Consider the following 17,982-nt stretch of genomic DNA (forward strand, 5'->3'; position numbering starts at 1 on the left):
TTATGAGGCCAACATTACACTGATTGCAAACCAGGCTCAAACGTTATAAGAAAAAGAAATTCACAGACGCAGAGTACAAAATTCCTTAACAAAACAGCAGCACATCAAATCCAGAAAAATACAAAAAGGGTATTTGTATTATGACCAACTGGGGTGGATCTCAGGAATGCAAGGTTGGTTTAACACGAACCAATCAATGTAATTGCTTGACCAACAATAAACAATTCTTCTATCAACAAAATGAAGAAGAAAAGCCATATAATGGTCTCAATAGGTGCAGAGCATTCAACAGTCATGCAAGATAGAAATTTGCAGCAAGTTCGGAGTAGAAGAGAATCCATGACCTGATAAGGGGCATCTACAAAAACTTGCACCAGAGTCTTATGCTGGGTGCAGTGAGGGCAAGAAATGAGCACGCCACGGGCGCTGTCCTCACACTCAGTCTCTGAGGGGGTCAGACAGGGAGAAGGATCACGCCAGCCATGGTATCGGGGCCTTTGCACTCGCTGGTGCTTTTGCCCAAATGCCCTTCTCCCAGATATTCAGGGATCCCGTGTCTGCCCCCTCCTCCTCAATGTCCCCTCTGAGGGAGTCTCCCTTCACCATCCAGTTGGAAACTACAGCCTTTCCCTCCCCTGCCTTCTATTTGTCCATAGCACTGTTGTCTGAGATCCCACCTTCACTCACTCATTTTGTCTGTTCTTGTTCTCCTCCCACTAATACGTAAACTCCGTGAAGGTGGGGATTAATGTGTACTTTGTACTTTGTTGTGTCCCCAGCACCTAGAACGGTACCTGGAGTGTTGCACATCACCCAGTAAATATGGATTCAATGAATGAATGAATGAATGGGTGCATTAGGGACCCCAAGGAGGACCAGCTGTGGGAGCTGAGTGGAGGTTGAGGAGGATCAGGGATGGGTCCGTGGAAGAGTTACCATTTCCCATGAGCCCTCAAGGCCGGGCCGCACAAGAGCTGGTGGGAGGGACACGAGAAGTGGAGGGATGGGGGGGAAGCTGGCGGAGGGAGAACTTCGGAGCAGAGGTTATACTTGAAGTCAGAAGCTTCAAGCTCTTGCCGGTGGTGAACCCTACTTCGGGCCTAAATCTTTGCTTGTGGCTCTGAGGATGTCTGCGGTTGGGGGTAGGGCCCCACCAGCAGGGATCAGGGTCAGGCTTCATTCAGGGAAGGGGATGGACAGGTCACACATGAATGATCACAATCTAGAAGGGCCCACGTTTTCTTACTTTCTTTAAAAAGCAAAGTTCTTATGGTCAGAAGCTCACCGAACACCTCAGGGCCAGAAGCCCTTCATTTAGGCACCTCCTCCTGGTGCCTGAGTTTGAGAGCTTACTATGTGTGACACCCTGCAGTAAGAGCTTTACATCTGTCATCCTATCTAATCCGCCCCAACCCTTTGCAGCAGGTACCACTTTTATTGCCATTGTACAGCTGAGGAAACAGAGGCACAGAGAATTGAGGTGGAACTGTTCGCTCAATGTCACACAGCTGGCGAGTGGCAGCACCCTGCTGCCCTAGGCCTTCACCTTCTCAGCAGAGAGTGGGGCCATGTCAGCATCACTGCCTGTGCCAGGGGCCCGGGGAGGCCCCTGAAGCTCCTCCAGTGGGCCTTCGGGCGAGTCCATGAGTGGGGAGGGTGGGCAGGCGTGCTGACCAGCAGCTGAGATGCACAGAATGACCAGGTGTGCAAGCTGGAGCAGCTCTCATCCTTTCTGAGCAGCGGCCGTTTGTTTAAACCGGAGACAGAGGAAGGCCCTTTCGGCAGAAAAGCCATTGAGCCCGGACCTGCTTCTTTGGCAGAACGTGATGCTGTGTCCAAGTGACCTGGCCGTCGGAGCTGGTTTCTGGGTGGGCCTCTCAACTGTCAGCTCTGTGCAGACCCCGCCTTCTCTGAGCCCTGCTCCCTGGACCCGTCCTGCCGCCTGGGCCATGAGCCCAGAGCCCGCGAGGGTTAGGCTGAGGGAGCTGATGCGGCCCACGTGCCTTCTCCCCCCCTTCCCTCCGTTCCTCATGTGGGTCCTCCCCAACCAGTGTGGGCACAGACTGGTTCTGAGAGCTCCAGCTATCAGTGTGAGAGGCTGCTCTGTCCTCGTTTTATAGAAACACTGGAGAATGGCAGCTGATGGACAGACCCCGCCCCTCACAGCTGTCCTGGGAATGCTGTGTTTCCTTCCCGAGCTGCAGCCGCTTCATGCCACTGTCAGAGTGCTGCCTTTTTAGTGTACCACGTATACGAAAACTTACTATTTCCTTCAGAATGACTCCTTTTTTGAACATTGGACATCCTCTTCAGTATTAACATTTAGGAGCTCATAAGTTTGATACATTTGTTTTTCCTGAAACAGTTAAAAATGAATGTGTAGTAATTAAATGACATAAAGAGTCAATTTAAAAATAGTTCATCGGTGCCGCACTGCTCTCTGGTGTTGTGTGCTCCGTACCCTGGGGAAAGCACTCGTGTAGTGGGAGGATTGTCTGATCTGGAGTCACACAGACCTGGCTGTGACCACTGGCCCTGCCACGTACAGCTGTGTGGCTTTGGGGAATTACTCAACCTCTCTGAGCCTCGGTTTGGTTTTCCCATATAGGCCTACTGGAGGATTAAGTAATCTGATGGACAGAAGTATTTAGCTCTGGGCTTAACACATGGTAGATAGTTTCTTTCGTTATCTTCTTTGCCCACCCTGTATTGGTCAGGGTTCTCCAGAGAAACAATATGTGTGCATGTGTGTGTGTGTATACACACCTCTGAAGGCTATCAGGCAGGAGGAACTCCCTCTCATTTGCAGATGGGTCAGCCTTTTTGTTCTATTCAGGCCTCAACTGATTGGGTGAGGCCTGCTGACACTGGGGAGGGCAATCTCCTTTACCCAGTCTACTGGTTTAAATGTTAATCTCATCCCAAAACACCCGAAGACACACCCAGAATAATGTCTGACCCAGTAGCTGGGCACCTCATGGCCTGGCCAGGTTGACACGTAAAATTAACCACCACACTCCCCCAGCACACTTCTATATTTTAATAACAGTCTCTGGGTGTCTCTGCGTTTGCCAGATGGGACCTTCTCCTGCCTGTCATCCCTTATGTCCGGCGCTCTCTGCCTGGCTCGAGGTGCAGGGTGATTAAGCATCGCTTCTGTGAAGAATGACCCATCCTCCCTCCGTGGCGAAGGTGGTCCTTCTCTTGCCAGATCCTGGAGGCAGAACATTCTAGAATTGCACATGTGGCAGCTCTTCCCTTCCCAGCCCAGGGGAGAGACAGCGTCCGTCTCTGGGGCTGCTCAGGTTTTCTGAGAGCTCTGAGATGCAGAGACAGTACTTCTGAGGGGCCAAGAGGTGATTCGAATGGAAGAAAACTTTCCAAATTTCCAAATTTTCCAAATTCCCGAATTTCCAAATGGCAGAAAACTTTCCAAATTCCAAATTTGGGCTTGGAACACCTGTGTCTGACCCTGACCCTCGGAGTGGCCCTAAACCAGTCCCCTCGTCCTTTTGAGTCTCAGTTTACTCACCTGTAAAACGAGGGCAGAGCAATCCTTCTCTAAGTTACATCCAATGTGAGAGGGGAAATACTTCTTTTTAGAAGTTAGAATGATACAGAAAAGAACAGAGAATAACAATGAATACCCATATTTCTACCATCAGAATTAGCTGTTGTTAACAGTTGGCGTAGTTGCCTCCAGTCTGGCTTTTTTTGGTAAGAAATACAACGTTACAGGTAAAGCTTCTGCCCCCTGTGCTGCCCGCTCTCCGTTTTCACCCCCCCCCCGGCCCCCCACAGTCCCCATTCTGAGTTTGAGTACCATGTGTCCCTTTCCCTATATAATCCCTGGCAAGCGCCTTCAAATGTGCTTTTTCACCCCATATGCCACTGGCCAGCACCATCCCAGCAGCGACACCCGACACCAGGCCCAGGGGCAGGTCACAGCTGGGTCTCTGTCTTGTGTCTCTTAAAGGCACAGCCAAAGCACACGGGCCTCCGAATGCTCCAGAAGGAGTCAGATAACTGAAACTAACCCTCTGCTGGGCACGGAAACACCACCGTAGACTGTCTTAAACCCTTTGTAGGTCGTCGGGATGGACCCTCCAGTTTCAGATGCGGGGTCCTGGAGCGGGGTGAGGGGCAGAGTGGGGGGCGCTTTGCAGCCCCCCAGCTACCCCGTGAGGATGGACGCCAGCTCCCTTGCCCTGAGCTTAGCCGAGGTGGGTGGGCGTGGGCCTGCAGGCCGGTGCCACAGCAGAGCTGCACCCCCTGCGTGGGAGCCCCCCGTCTGCTGGCTGGACCTTGTTGCAGGTCTGAGGGTGGGGTGGGCAGCTGCTTTGGCTGCTCTGTCTCATCTCCAGGCTGCAGTATCTGCCCTTGTACCTGCCCTAAGTGTGAAGAGGAGGGACTTAAGACCTGCTGGGAGCACTCAGTCCATGGCAAGGATTAGACGTCATCCCTGGGGCCGCCTGACCGCCTGGCCCTGCACTTGAAGGCCCGACCCGGGGCCACTCACCGCACCTGACTGAGCACCTGAAGGGCAGCCGGGGTCACGTGTCGGAAAGATGATGTTTGGGCTGTGTTGGGTTAAATAATACGTGTCATTAGAATTAACTTCGACCAGGGATCGAACCTGTGCCCCCTGCAGTGAAAGCGTGGAGTCCTAACCGCTGGACCGCCAGGGAAGTCCCTCATATGGCTTTTTATATAGACTTAAAAAAAAGGATGAGTCAGCCGAGCACAGGGCAGGGAAAGGACTCTGATGATACTATAATGGTGATCACACGTCCTTATACATTTGTCCCAACCCGTGGAATGTGCAACCCCAAGAGTGAGCCCGCGTGTGAACCGTGGACCCTGGGTGATGATGATGATTCAGTGTGGGTTCATCAGCTGTGACAGAAGCGCCATCGGGGGGGATGTGGACGGCGGGGCGGCTGCGTGTGTGGAGGTAGAGGATGTGTGGGAACTCTGCACACTTTCCACTGAATTTTGCCGTGAACCTGAAACTGATCTAAAAAAATAAAGCGTATGAAATTGATTTCACCTGTTGCTTTTTAATAAGGCAATGAGGAAATTTTAAGTGTGATTTGCTGTGTGTTTCTATTGGATGGGGCGGCTTGTCAGAGCCCTGCAGCCCTGAAGGCATCACGTGAGGGGTGGGGGGTGCTCCCGGCCTGTGGGCATTTTGGGGCCGCCCGTGGAGGGCCTGGGCACTGGAGGAGGACTTCAGGCCTCTCCAACTTGAACGAGGGCAGTCTGCTCTTATCTGCATTGATTTCTTTATTGGGACTGTGTCTGAGATTAATTCACTGCCCTGAGGGAGTGAGAAAAGAGCTTGTCATCCCTGTTCTGTTCTTGAGGAGCCTGGGGTTCCGTGAGGGCAGATTTACAGCCCAGACGGGAGCCCAGATCCCCAGGGAACCCAGGGGCCACTGAATAAGACACGCCACACTGTTTCTCAAAGGTAGAAGCAGGAACGAACGATGAATGGTCTTATTTTTAAAAAAGACTTTATTTTTTAGAGCAGTTTTAGATTTGTTAAAAAATTGAGCCGAAATGACAGCGATTTGCTGTATAGCACACCCTCAGCGTCCCCCACCATCAACATCCCCTACCAGATGGTGCATTAGTTACAGTTGATGAACTTACGTGGACACATTAGTATCACCCAAAGCCCATATTTCATGTAATGGTTCATGGCTGGCATTGATTCTACGAGTGTAGACAAATGTGTAATGACTTGTATCATCGTTGGAGTATCACACAGAATGGTTTCACTGCCTTAAAAATCCTCTGTGCTCGGATTATTCACCCTTCACACACCCTGTCATTTAAAAAAATTTTTTTTTAATTTGGAATAATTTTAGATTTATAGGAAAGTTGCAGAGATAATACAGAGAGTTCCTGTGTACCCTTCACCCAGCTTCCCCTAAAGTCAGCATCCTTCAAAACCATGAATATTGAGAAAAGGAAAACATTAACACTGACTGGTACATGACTTAACTAAACTCAAGACTACTTGGATTTCATCAGTTTATCCACTGAGGTTCCTTTTCTGTTCCTGGGTCCAAGCCAGGATCCTCCATCACGTTTGTCTCCTCAGTCTGCTCTGATCTGTGTGCATTTTCTGTTTTGTTCTTGTTTCCATGTCAGTTTTGTTTGTCTGTGTGCACGTGTGTGCATGAGTGGGGAGGTCTGATGCCCTTCAGAATCATCTTGGAGCAACAAAGCTGCTGCCATTGAGTGGTGTGGTGCCAGGGTGAGCCCGGGGACCTGTTTGCACCTCCTTGCCTAGGCGTGTGTTCCTGTCCCCTTTGTGGTCTCCCTTGGTCTCTGAAATGCTCTTTTCTCAGAGAAAGTCTCTCAGTGCAGGGGCCACAGGTGCATTTCCCTGGTGGCTTAGATTTCTTTCCTCAGCTGTGGGTGAGTTTATTCTCAGAGTAGAGGTGTTGGTGCACTCAGCATGCGCGCGTGGTGTCTGTGCCATCCAAGCATCCTTGGTGAGTTTGGAGAGGCTGCTGTGCCTGCCTGGCCCCGGGGATACTTGCGTCGACTTGGAGATGTCTGTCTGGGTGTGTTTCACACCATTGCTTTTTAACACCAGGCTGATTTCACAAGTTTCCTTCTGAATAACCGAGAACATTGATGCTCCGGGGAGTTAAAGCAAAGGGAGGGGATGGCAGCCGTGACTCGGGAGTGCCCGCTCTGTGCTGGGCACCGCGCTGAATGCAGCCCTAGGAACCTCGGATGCCCTTCCCTGGGGCCTCCCCGCCCAGAGCTCACTGAAGGCAGCCCTGACTCTCTGCTCTGAAAAGTGGGAATCGCCCTCAGAATAAATCTAAGCTCCTTACTGCGGCCTCCAGTGTCTCCCCAGTCTCAGCACCCCATCTCCTTGACCTCAGCACCCCATCTCCTTGACCTCAGCATCCCACCTCCTTGACCTCAGCGCCCCCATCTCCTTGACCTCAGCACCCCATCTCCTTGACCTCACACCCCATCTCCATGACCTCACACTCCATCTCCTTGACCTCAGCACCCCATCTCCTTGACCTCAGCACCCCATCTCCTTGACCTCATACCCCATCTCCATGACCTCACACTCTATCTCCTTGACCTCAGCACCCCATCTCCTTGACTTCAGCACCCCATCTCCTTGACCTCATACCCCATCTCCATGACCTCACACTCTATCTCCTTGACCTCAGCACCCCATCTCCTTGACCTCAGCACCCCATCTCCTTGACCTCACACCCCATCTCCTTGACCTCGGCACCCCATCTCCTTGACCTCACATCCCATCTCCTTGACCTCGGCACCCCATCTCCTTGACCTCGGCATCCCATCTCCTTGACCTCGGCATCCCATCTCCTTGACCTCACACCCCATCTCCTTGACCTCAGCACCCCATCTCCTTGACCTCAGCATCCCATCTCCTTGACCTCACACCCCATCTCCTTGACCTCAGCGCCCCCATATCCCAGGGCCCCGATGGCACCGGCCTCTGTTCTTGGAGCTCGCCGGCTGCTCCCACCCCAGGGCCCTCCCTGAAGCTCCAGACCTCCGCGTGGTGTTGAGTAGGGGCCTCCTTCAGAGACCCTCCCCAGCTCCATCTACAGTGACGCTAGTGGTCCGCGCTCACGCAACAATGCAGTGTCCGCTCTGCTCCTCCCGACTTGTCCCATTTCACTCCCCAGGGAACTGCTGTTATCCCCGGTCTCAGATGAGAAACCGTGCTCTGACCCTGGGTGCCTCTCCCTCATGCTTTCCCTGCAGCTGTTTATTCCAAGGCCCAAGTGTCCGTGGGAAGTCATCTCACGGATTTTACAGCTCCGTCTCTGTGTGTGTTTACCTGCCCTTCCGCCCACCTTCCCTGTAACCTCGGCCCTGTGCGCTGGGCCGTGTGCCTGTTGCCAAGGTTCCCGTCGGTGAGCTCTGGGTTTGTAGGGCCTGTTGGGGATGGAGGTGACCGTCTGGGAGGCTGCCGTGTGCCAGGTCCGGCCTAGAGGTCAGCAGGTACCTGACCTCTCCTCCTCCCCAGGGACCATAGGCACTCTGTCCACCAATAGTTATTTCCAGTTCCGTGGAATGGTCCCGGCAGGTGACTGTTGAACATGGAGGTGTTTTCCAGTGTCCCGAGCAGTGACTCTCTGCCTGTGTGATATGTTCAGGGCCGGGGTGGGGGTGAGGTGGGAGGGGAGGTCCACGCCCTCAGGATGTCCTGCTCCTACTAGAGGGGCCTCGGCCGCCTGTCTCCTCTGGGTTTGAAGCTGGTGGAGCCTGGCCCCTCCGTCCTGCGAGTCTGGGACAGATGGGGGCTGCGGCTCTGGCTCCTGGTCCCAGCCCCGCCTCTCCTCCGGTGGCTCCGGAGGGTGAATTCTCTTCTTCTTGCCGCAGGTCATCGACCCGGCCGGAGGTGGCCAGCATCGAGCCGCTGGGCCTGGGCGAGCAGCAGTGCTCCCGGAAGGCCGTGGTGCAGGCCCGCCTGTCCCAGCCCTCTCGCCTGACCAGCATCGTCTTCGCGGAGGACGTCAGTAAGGCCTCCCAGGGCCCCGCGCGGCCCCTGGTGGGGATGGGGGCTGAGGGGCTGCAAACGCCCCGCTGAGACCTTGGGCCACAGGGACGGAAGAGCCCACGGCCACGCTTTCCCTTCTCTTGTTGGGTCTGAGGACGCCCATGGAGCTGGGGGGACGCTGAGCAAGCAACATGAACCCTGGCCCCCCCCTGCCAGCACCTTGTCCTGCTTTCCCTCCCGTGGAGGCCGGCTTTCATTTCTAAGTTATTATTTGTTACCAAAATAACTCTTAATGGGCGTTGATTCAAAATGAAGAAAAGTTGTGCAATGTTTCACTTCCCCATGTTTCATTTGCCATATTATGGTCGTAAGATGCTTAGAAAACAATGAATTTTCTGTCACGCTTTTCCCCCACCTAACATGGTATGAAAAGTTTCCCATTTTATTATAGAATTATTTTTAATGGCCGAATAATATTCTTAACCAGAGGTTGTGCTATAAGCATTCCCTTATATGAGGCATTCAGATTGTTTTCACATGTTTGTTTCAGTGTTATATAGGAAAATAAATAGTTTTATTCAGGGAACAATTTTGGGTTCTTTCAGGTTATTTCCTGCCAAGGATAGATTCCCAGCTTTACTGGGTCACAGCCTATGAATATTTTTAAGGTTTTTGATAACTGGGGCTGAATGGCTTTCTCACAAAGTTAAGGGTGTACAAGTAGTTATATGGTGCCTGGAGAATGGTCAGAATGAGTTTGTGTCACAGGCTGTTATTTTTTACATTAGAGGATTCTCCAGGTCATGCCATTTATGTGTCTTATTGATGGAGCAGGTAAAAAATCCGTGTAGACGTGCACACTTTTTTTATACTATAGTGTAGTTGATAGTCGTGCAAAAACTGCAGTGTAAACACAGACACACACAAACGCACAGATTCCGGGTGTAATTGCTAATCTCAGGGTAGGGACAGGCATTCAGAACAGCATCGTTCTTTGGGGTGCTAACTCATCATACCAGAACCCTTGTCGTTTAGCTCAGTGGTTACACTCTGAACAAAACTCGGAATTCTAGGAAGAGTGTTTTGCACACAGCTTTAAACGCTGGCGCTCGCGGTGGAAAAGTACAAGATGGGCAATGAAAGTGTCTGGAAGGCCCTTACTTCCTGGACGTCCGTGCTGACTCTCGGGCCTCGTGGAGCTCCTGAGGGTCGACTCGGTTCTTCCAGCCCCATTTTTGGGGGGGGGGGGATTGTTGGTTTCCCTTGTCTTTGCCAAAGAATAAGACCACCCAACCTATGAGGCGCTGGAGGTGGGGTGGCGGCCCTCCGGCTGACCCTGTGTTCCCGCCCCTGCAGCCACCGGCCAGGTCCTGCGCTGCGACGCCATCGTGGACCTCATCCACGGCATTCAGATCGTCTCCACCACCCGCGAGCTCTACCTGGAGGACTCCCCGCTGGAGCTTAAGATCCAGGCCCTGGACTCGGAAGGTGAGGCCACCGGCCTGGCGGGCTCTGTTTCTTCCTCTCCTCGTGTGCGGCCCGCTCTCCCCCAAGTGGGGCTGCTCCGGCCAGGGGGGCAACGTGGAAGAGGTCAAGACGACCTCTAAGTGGATGCCGGGCCCGCGGTGGCAGCGAGGCCACGGCCACTTCTCCACAGGGCCTGGAGGCCAGCTCCGTGCCTGTGCACAGCTGGGAGGGGCTGACGGGGTCACTGCTGTGAACAACAGAGGCTCTGAGGTCTGGGGCTGGCTTCCTGATCCAGACTGCAGCCTATGCATGCGCGCTTGTGTGTGTGTGTGGGTGTGGAAGAGAGTGCGTCTATGCCGCTGGCCCCACGTACCTTCCTTCACTTCGTAGCAGAACGTTGGCTTGTTCTGGGCTGGGATTCTTTGTAGAAGGTCTGTTCTGCTGGTTGGCAGACTGTCTTGGCTGTGGCCTGACCTCTCGGTCAGGGAACGAAGGGAAAATTTGTAGGTTAAGGTTCTTGTTGAAGAAAGTAGGTCAGGCAAAAGGCATCTTCCAGACGAAGGATCTTCTAAAACTTCAAGTCCAAGCCAGGACTCACCTTGTCTTTGAAATCTCCCCTGCCCACTCTAGCCCCCCTGCCCCGGCTTCTTAATAACATTGTTATAGATCAGGGTTTCTCAGTCTAGGCAGGATTGACGTTTGGGGTGGGTAAGTCTTTGTGGTGGGGACTGTCCAGTACATTTTAGGGTGTTTGCCAGCATCCCTGGCCTCTGTGCACCGGACGCCAGTAGCACCCACTGGGTTGTGACAACCAAGAATCTCTCCAGCCATCGCCAAATTGTCCCTCGGGGACAGAATCAGTGTTTCGAAGCATCTGTCCGAGCCTTCCTTCCGCTCTGTATGCATTCATCGGATAAGCTGCCCAGATTCTCTGAACTCCCCTCTGATCTGTGAAACTGCCATAACGATTCTTACCTGGTCACGAGGACCTGGTGAGTGAGTGTGAAGGGTCAGCCCCGCCTGGTGTGTGGTGGGCACTCAGTGCGCTGGGCGGCCACGGAGTGTCTTCTGCCTTCTGGGTCTGCCAGGTCCTGGGGTACTGCTGTGGTGGGGCGGGCACACTGGGCCTCTGCCCCTAGCATCTCAGGCCGGGGGGTCCACGTGTAGATCAGGCCCCACATGCATCCCGGCAGGTGCGGTTCGTAATCACGTTGGGTGCAAAGTGTGAAGGGACCACTGGGTGGGGGAGCAACTCCAGGGGGCTTGGAGGTCAGGGGTCAGAACAGTTTCTTAGAAGGCGGGATGTTTGACTGAGCCTTGAGGGATGTGGGGTCTGCCAGGCGGGGACCCTGTTTCATCCTTGAGACTGAAATTGGAGAGGCCAAGGGACGCAGGATGTAAAGGGGCCTTGTGTCAGGTGTGGTCTTGAGGCAGAGGGCACCGAGGAGGGGTTTGTGCAGCGGGCTGATGGGAGCTCGCCTGCCCGACGCGGTGACGGGGGTCATATGCTGCTTACTGGAGCCAGGCGTCTCTGGGCGCCTCACCTGTCCTGACTCGTTTCACTTCCAGGAGCGGAGACTGAGAGAGAACACACGTGCACACACAGACACACACAGACCAGGCACACACACATGCTAGTCCTTCGTACGCAGCAGAGCCAGAATCTGAGCTCCGGCCTGGCTGGGTCCCGAGTCCACTCTCAGCCAGGAGTCAGCACGTGTTTTCTGTGATGGGCTGGCTAGGAATTGTTTTAGGCTTTGCCGGCCAGACGGTCTCTGCAGCAGCTACTCAGTTGTGTCAGCGTGGCTCTAAAACAGTCACAGACAGTGTGGAATGAATGGGCGTAGCTGTTCTAATAAAACTTTATTCACAAAAACTGGTGGGCGCTAGGTCTGGCCCAAGGGCCATAGTGTGCCAAGCCCTGCTCTTAACCTCTCTGGTCTATTTCCTGTCTTGTCACTTAAAAAAGAAAGTTTTGTTTATTTAAAAAAATTTTTATTTTATATTGGAGTATAGTTGATTTACAATGCTGTGTTAGTTTCAGGTGTACAGCAAAGTGGTTCAGTTATACATGTATCTATTCTTTTTCAAATTCTTGCCCCATATAGGTTATTAGAGAGTATTGAGCAGAATTCCCTGTGCTATACTGTAGGTCCTTGTTGATTATCTACTTTATATATAGTAGTGTGTACATGTCAATCCCAAACTCCCAATCTATCCCCTCCCCATGACCCAAGTTTTGTTTATTTTTATCGAGATTTATATACCATGAAATTTACCCATCTAAAGTGTACAGTTCAGTGGTTTATTTTAAAAGTATATTCACAAAGTTGTGCAACCGTCACCACTGTCTAATTTTAGAACATTTTCATCACTACAAAATGAAACCCCACACCCATTAGCAGTCAGTTCTTGCGCTTTCCTCTTTCCGGCCCCTGGTAGCCACTCATCTACTCTCTGTGCATATAGATTTGCCTATTCTGGACATTTCATATGAATGAATCATAAAGTATGTGGTCTTTGGTGTCTGCCGTCTTTCACTGAGCATGTTGTCAGGGTTCACCCATGTTGTAGCCTGTGGCGGTGCTTCGTTCCTTTTCGTGGCTGAGTGATGTTCCAGTGTATGGATGGACCACGTTTGTTTATCCATCCATCAGGTGATGGACAGTTGGGTTGCTGCCGCCTTCGGGCTGTTGTGAGTAGTGCTGCTGTGAACATGGGTTCGAGTCTTTGTGTGGACATAGGCTTTCATTTCCCCTGGGTCTACACCCAGGAGTGGAATTGCTGAGTCAAAGGGCAACTCTATATGTACCTTTCTGAGGGACAGCCGGAGAGTGTTTCCACAGTGGCTGTGCCGTTTCACATCCCCACCAGCGATGCGATGCATGAGTGTTCCAGTTTCTCCAAATCCTCACCAACACTTGTTATTCTCCATTTTTTTTTTTTTTTTTTTTTATAGTTTATTCGTTTTTAAGTCACTTTGGTTTTTCCCCTTGGGCAGCTGGTGGACGTGTCAGGCATGGAAGGTGGCTGCCCGGCCTTCCTGTGTGGGACAGGTGCCCCGTGGCCCTAGGGGATCACGTTTCACACTCCTCCCACTCCTAAGGTTTTGGTGGTGCACATGGCCACTTCCGGGGGGAACCCCGGCTCACCCAGGCCTGCATACACTGGCCTTTCAGGAAGAGCCCAGATCAAGGCCCACCTTTGTGGCGCCAGGTGGTTCACTCCCTGCCTCCCTGCTCACTATGAGGGTGTCCCCACCCAGAAGCACTTGGACTAGTTCCTTAGAAATCCCCTCTTCCTTTGTCCTGAGCCTGTATCCTCCCTACTGGTCAGTCTTCTTTGTAAAGATGAACTTGACCTTCATAACCTTGGAGGGCCCCACAGTCTCAGAAGGGATGTACTTTATCTAGGTTAGTGCCTGTTTGGTTTTTACCCTGCTTGTGGCTCAGCAAACATTGTTAGGTGCCCAGCCCTAAGTGCAGTCTTTTACCCCACGAGGGTGGATGGTAATTATACATTAGCCCATTGTACAGACAAGGAAGCTGAGGCCTAGAGAGCTTCAGTGACTCACCCAGGGTCATGCAGCCCGTGGGCGGCAGAGCAGGGGCTGGGACTCTTGTCCACTAGGCCACGCTGCCTGTCTCCAACTGCTGCATTTTTCCTGGGCACCGTGGTCTGCACCAGGGGCTGGAGTCTACTTTATTGGCCTGAGGCCATCTTCAGGGTTCCTGCCTCGAGTTAATGTTTTAAGAGTTCTCTCCCAGCCCGCATGTACCTGGTGCCCGGGCAGTGCTGGGCGGCTCCGGTCCCCCAAATGCCCCGCCTCACCTCCCACTCAGAGCACCTTCCACTCCCACTTCGGATCTCTGCTTTCCGAAGCGCAGCCCCTCTGGGCATCCCCTCTGATATTTTCTCCTCCAGGGCTCTCCCAAGGTGGAGTTTGTCCCTCCTTGAAATCTCTCAGTGATTCGCAGGCCCAGCCTTGGGGCACGGGGCACTTTTTACTCTTTGTCAGGCTCCGCACTTGGGCAGAATTGGGATCACTTCATTCTTTGTTTGACACTGGACTTTGGGCCCAGTGGGCATCCAGCAAATGTCTGTTAAGTTGAATTGCTTAATGTTTTCCGGCTGCCCTCCTGGGACCAGGACAGGGTGTACAGCCTCCGGAGATTGGGCCCTGGGATTTCCTTGTTAATATGAGCACTTGGCACACAGTAGGTCTAATAGCTGCTTTTAAAAAAATTTTTTATTTTATATTGGAGTAGAGTTGATTAACAATGTTGTGTTAGTTTCAGGGGTACATAATAGCTGCTTTTCAAACAGACAAGGCAAAACTCTAGGCAGAAGCTTCTTGAACTGCCCCTACCTCCAAGCCTGCAAATTCCTGCTGAATGTGTGGGTCTTGGAGCCTCTTTTGCTGGAAGGTGCCCTTGCTCACTGTCTGCTCTGGGAGTTGTAGTCAGGTCACATGCCATCTCCTGTGGTTTTATTTTGTCCCCCAGACGTCAGGGCCAGCTTCACACAGGGCCTCGTGCTCTAAAGGTCCCCAGGCTTGGTTTCATGCTCCACTGTTGCCGTCTTGAAATTTTAATAAATTTATTTTTGTACTCGTGTTTTGTGATTGGGGTCTGATGGGACTTGGAGCCTCAGTGATTTGAGATCCTGCTTCCCTGCCACCTCCCTGCCTCCTGGGCTGGGTTCCTGGCCGCCTGTGCCCTGTTCCCTGGTGTCCTGGGTCCTGCCTGTCCTCTCCCTCCCCATCCTTGTCCTGTGACTACGGCCACCTTCCATCCCCAGTGGGGGCCTGGGATAGGCGCGTGTCCCCAGGGTATGTCGGGGTGGAGCGTGGCAGAGGCCATCCCTGTCCCAGGGCACGTCCGTTCTAGAGGCTGCATTTTGGCCGGAGTGAGCCTCTCACCCACCCTCATCTGGTTTCCTAGCATATCCATGCACAGGCTACAGGGGCTTAGTGTGGGCATCAGCAGGGCGGGAAGGAGAGATGCCTGACTCAGTTTCCACAGAGCCTGCTCAGCTAGGACACAGTATGTTGGTCCAGTGGCTGGCAGGAGGGGACCCCTGTAACTGGCACATCCATGTGTACCCCAAATTGCAGGGCAGGGCCTATGGGTACCTCTAAGGGTCTGCACTCACCCTAGAGTATCCCTACCCGCCCAAGGGAGCACCCTCTCAGCCAGCCCCATGCCTGGGGCTTTCTCTGTCTCCTTCCAACTCTCCCAAGTCTGACTTGCCTCCTTCTGGTGCTTTCCCTGCCTTTGGAATGAGGAGCCCCAAGTTTTCATTTGCCTAGAGCCCTGCAAATTAGGCAGCTGGTCCTGCAGGCGCACTTGCCCATGTGGGTGAAACTTCTGGAAGCCCAAGGATGCTTTCTGCTCCAGGAATGATCCCACATTCATCCCTCCCCTCACATCCAAACATGACAGAGATGCAGGGATTCTGACTCTGAAAAACAGAGCTCCAAGCGTAACCACTGAAATGGATGAACACAGGGTTTCCTGTCGCCATTTTCCAGGTTAAGAGACCCAAGGAGGCCTCCCCCAGCCTCGGTCTCCTCGTCCTCAGAAGGCCGTGATGAACCGTACTTGCCCCTGAGCTGGCTGGCACCTCCCAGGCACCTCGCTGGGGGCACTTTCTCCTTTCGATCTTCTCAACAGCCCTGAGACCTCAGAGGTGGGGTGTGGCCTGACTCTAAATGCTCTGCCCTTTGCACTGAAGAAAGAGCTTTCCTAGGCCCCAGATGCTCTGTTTTGGGAGCTGGCCAGGCAGGAATGTAGATGATGGAGGTGGAGTGGGTGTGGGCGATAGGGTGTGGTGGGGAGTGGGGCAAACCAGCTGGAGAGGCTGAGCCAGCCTCTCGTCACCAGAGGGAGCAGGGTCCAGGCAGATGGGTCTTCAGACTTTTGAACTTGGAAGTTGGATATGTAGTATACTGCATTTCTTAATTTGAAATGATGGGAGCCAGTTAAAAAATGTAAAATCAACATCACCTGGGGAAAAAGCAAACCATAGTTCCCAGCAGATCAGGCCTTTGAGCCCCCAGTTTTCATCTCCTGCCCTGTTCCCGGGTGTCTGCATAGCACCAGGTGTTGCACTTACCCTGAGAAGGTGTTTACGGAGGGTTTCAGACTCACCCTGAGTCCTGCTCCTCCGGGAACGGTCGGCCAGTCACGTGCCAGGCTCCACGTGTTCTGGCGTCTGGTCCAAGGCACGCGGACGGCAGCCAGGGCTTCAGAGCCGAGGCCGGCTGTGCGAGCGTCCACCTCCTCCACCCGGGACTTGGGGTCTCAGCATCTCGGCTGAGGGACAAGGATGGGCACATGAAGCCAGACGGCCTGGGTTCCTTTCCCAGCACAGGGAGGTGGTGAGGGGGAGTGAGTGACAGTCTCAGGAACCACCATCTAAACTATAAAGCACTTACCCACGTGAGGGGTGATGGGTGGGCATAGGCAGGAGGTACAGCAGGAAGGACACGGCTCCCCCTGAGAGGCTGGGGCTCACGCCGGCTCAGCCCTCACGGTCACGTGACCCTGATCCTTTAAGCCTCGTTTCCCCTCCCTCCCTCCCTGCTGAATGGAGGCTGGAGGCTGCAGGCAGTGCCACCTGCTCTGCAGGGGCTGGTGCATCTCCCCTCCCCCTGGCCCCGGGGGCTTAACTCGGGTGCACCCCTCTCCTCCTGCTCCTACAGGAAACACGTTCAGCACCCTGGCTGGGCTGGTCTTTGACTGGATGATCGTGAAGGACACAGAGGCCGACGGGTACTCAGACACCCACAACGCGCTCCGGTAAGAGGCGCCTGCCTTGGAAGGGAGGCGGGAAGGGGGTTGTTGCTTGGCTCCATGTGGGCTGGGGGCTTCCATCATCATCATCCCCGTCATCGTCCCCCTCGGCTCACACGGTTGTGCAGGAACCTTGCTGCTTGTGCAGCCCACGGGGGTGTGTTCTGTGGGACATCGTCGAGGAGGCTGGGCTGTCCAGCTGCAGAAGAGAAAGCTTGTCCCAGACAATGGGAGCTGTCCCGGGGTGCAGGCAAGGGGTGGGGTCCGGCCCCACTGGGGGTGAGCTAACGGGGAGACAGTTCCGGCTGGGGTGACCTTCCTGCAGTGACCTCTTCCAGGAGCAGGAGGCTGCCTTCCCCAGCACGGGGGTGGAGGTGGGCCTGCTGGCGGACTCCTTGTGAGATGGACTCGTTACCCATCTTGACTCAGTCGGTCCCCCCAACAGCCGTGTGGCTTCTGTAACACTGTCCACGTGCCTTAGGTTGGTAAGGGGCGGAGCTGGAACTTGAACTCAGATCTGTATAGATTCTCACAGTGCAGTGTGGTAGCCATGAGCCCTATCCTGGCTGTTTAAATTTAGACTAGGTGCAGTGGAAAATTCAGATCCTTGGTGCACTGGCCACGTGTCAAGGGCTCGTTAGCTGTGTGGCTGGTGTTACCACACGCTGGACAGGGCAGACGTGGAGCATTTCCATCACAGAAGGTTCTGCTGGCCAGTGCTGGTGCAGACCCAAGGTCTGGGCTAATATCCCCTGCTATGCTGCATTGCCTCATGCTGTATTATAAAAATGTTAAAGAGTATAGTCCCTTTTGGGGGAGGAAGACTTATTTTTTTAAAAACTTTGCAGCAATTTTTAGCGTACAGAAAAGTTGCACGTGTAGTACAGAAGGTGGATTCCCCGAACCATCTGAGAGCAAGTGCCACCCTGGTACCCGTAACCCCCAGTTATTTTAATGCTCATTTACTACCTCTGAGGACGTTTTCCTGCACATCGACAAGACGGTCATCACAGTTAGGGAGTTAACACTGATGCCCGCAGTCACCAGACCTCGTTCCAGTTTTGCCAGTTTATCCCAATTGTATCCTTTGTAGCAGAACGTGCCCCCCAGGGTCACCTGCCGCATGTTGTCCTGTCTCTCCTAGTCTCCGTCCGCGTGGGAGAGTTTCTCGGTCCTTCTCTGACTTTTGGGACGTTGCAC

General features: G+C 53.4%; 1 protein-coding gene across 3 annotated transcripts in view; it reads left to right on the forward strand.

Annotated features, from left to right (window-relative positions):
* The window catches only part of NUP210 (nucleoporin 210), a 106,348-nt gene that overhangs the window by 8,349 nt on the left and 80,017 nt on the right, over positions 1-17,982 (forward strand). For all 3 annotated transcript variants that reach the window (XM_059940470.1, XM_059940471.1, XM_059940472.1), the window contains exons 2-4: positions 8,401-8,537; positions 9,875-10,006; positions 16,692-16,788. In XM_059940470.1, the coding sequence (XP_059796453.1) occupies positions 8,401-8,537; positions 9,875-10,006; positions 16,692-16,788 (366 nt within the window). The remainder of the gene's footprint in view (positions 1-8,400; positions 8,538-9,874; positions 10,007-16,691; positions 16,789-17,982) is intronic.

The sequence above is a fragment of the Balaenoptera ricei genome, chromosome 11, assembly GCF_028023285.1.
Source record: "Balaenoptera ricei isolate mBalRic1 chromosome 11, mBalRic1.hap2, whole genome shotgun sequence".
Lineage (NCBI taxonomy): Eukaryota > Metazoa > Chordata > Mammalia > Artiodactyla > Balaenopteridae > Balaenoptera > Balaenoptera ricei.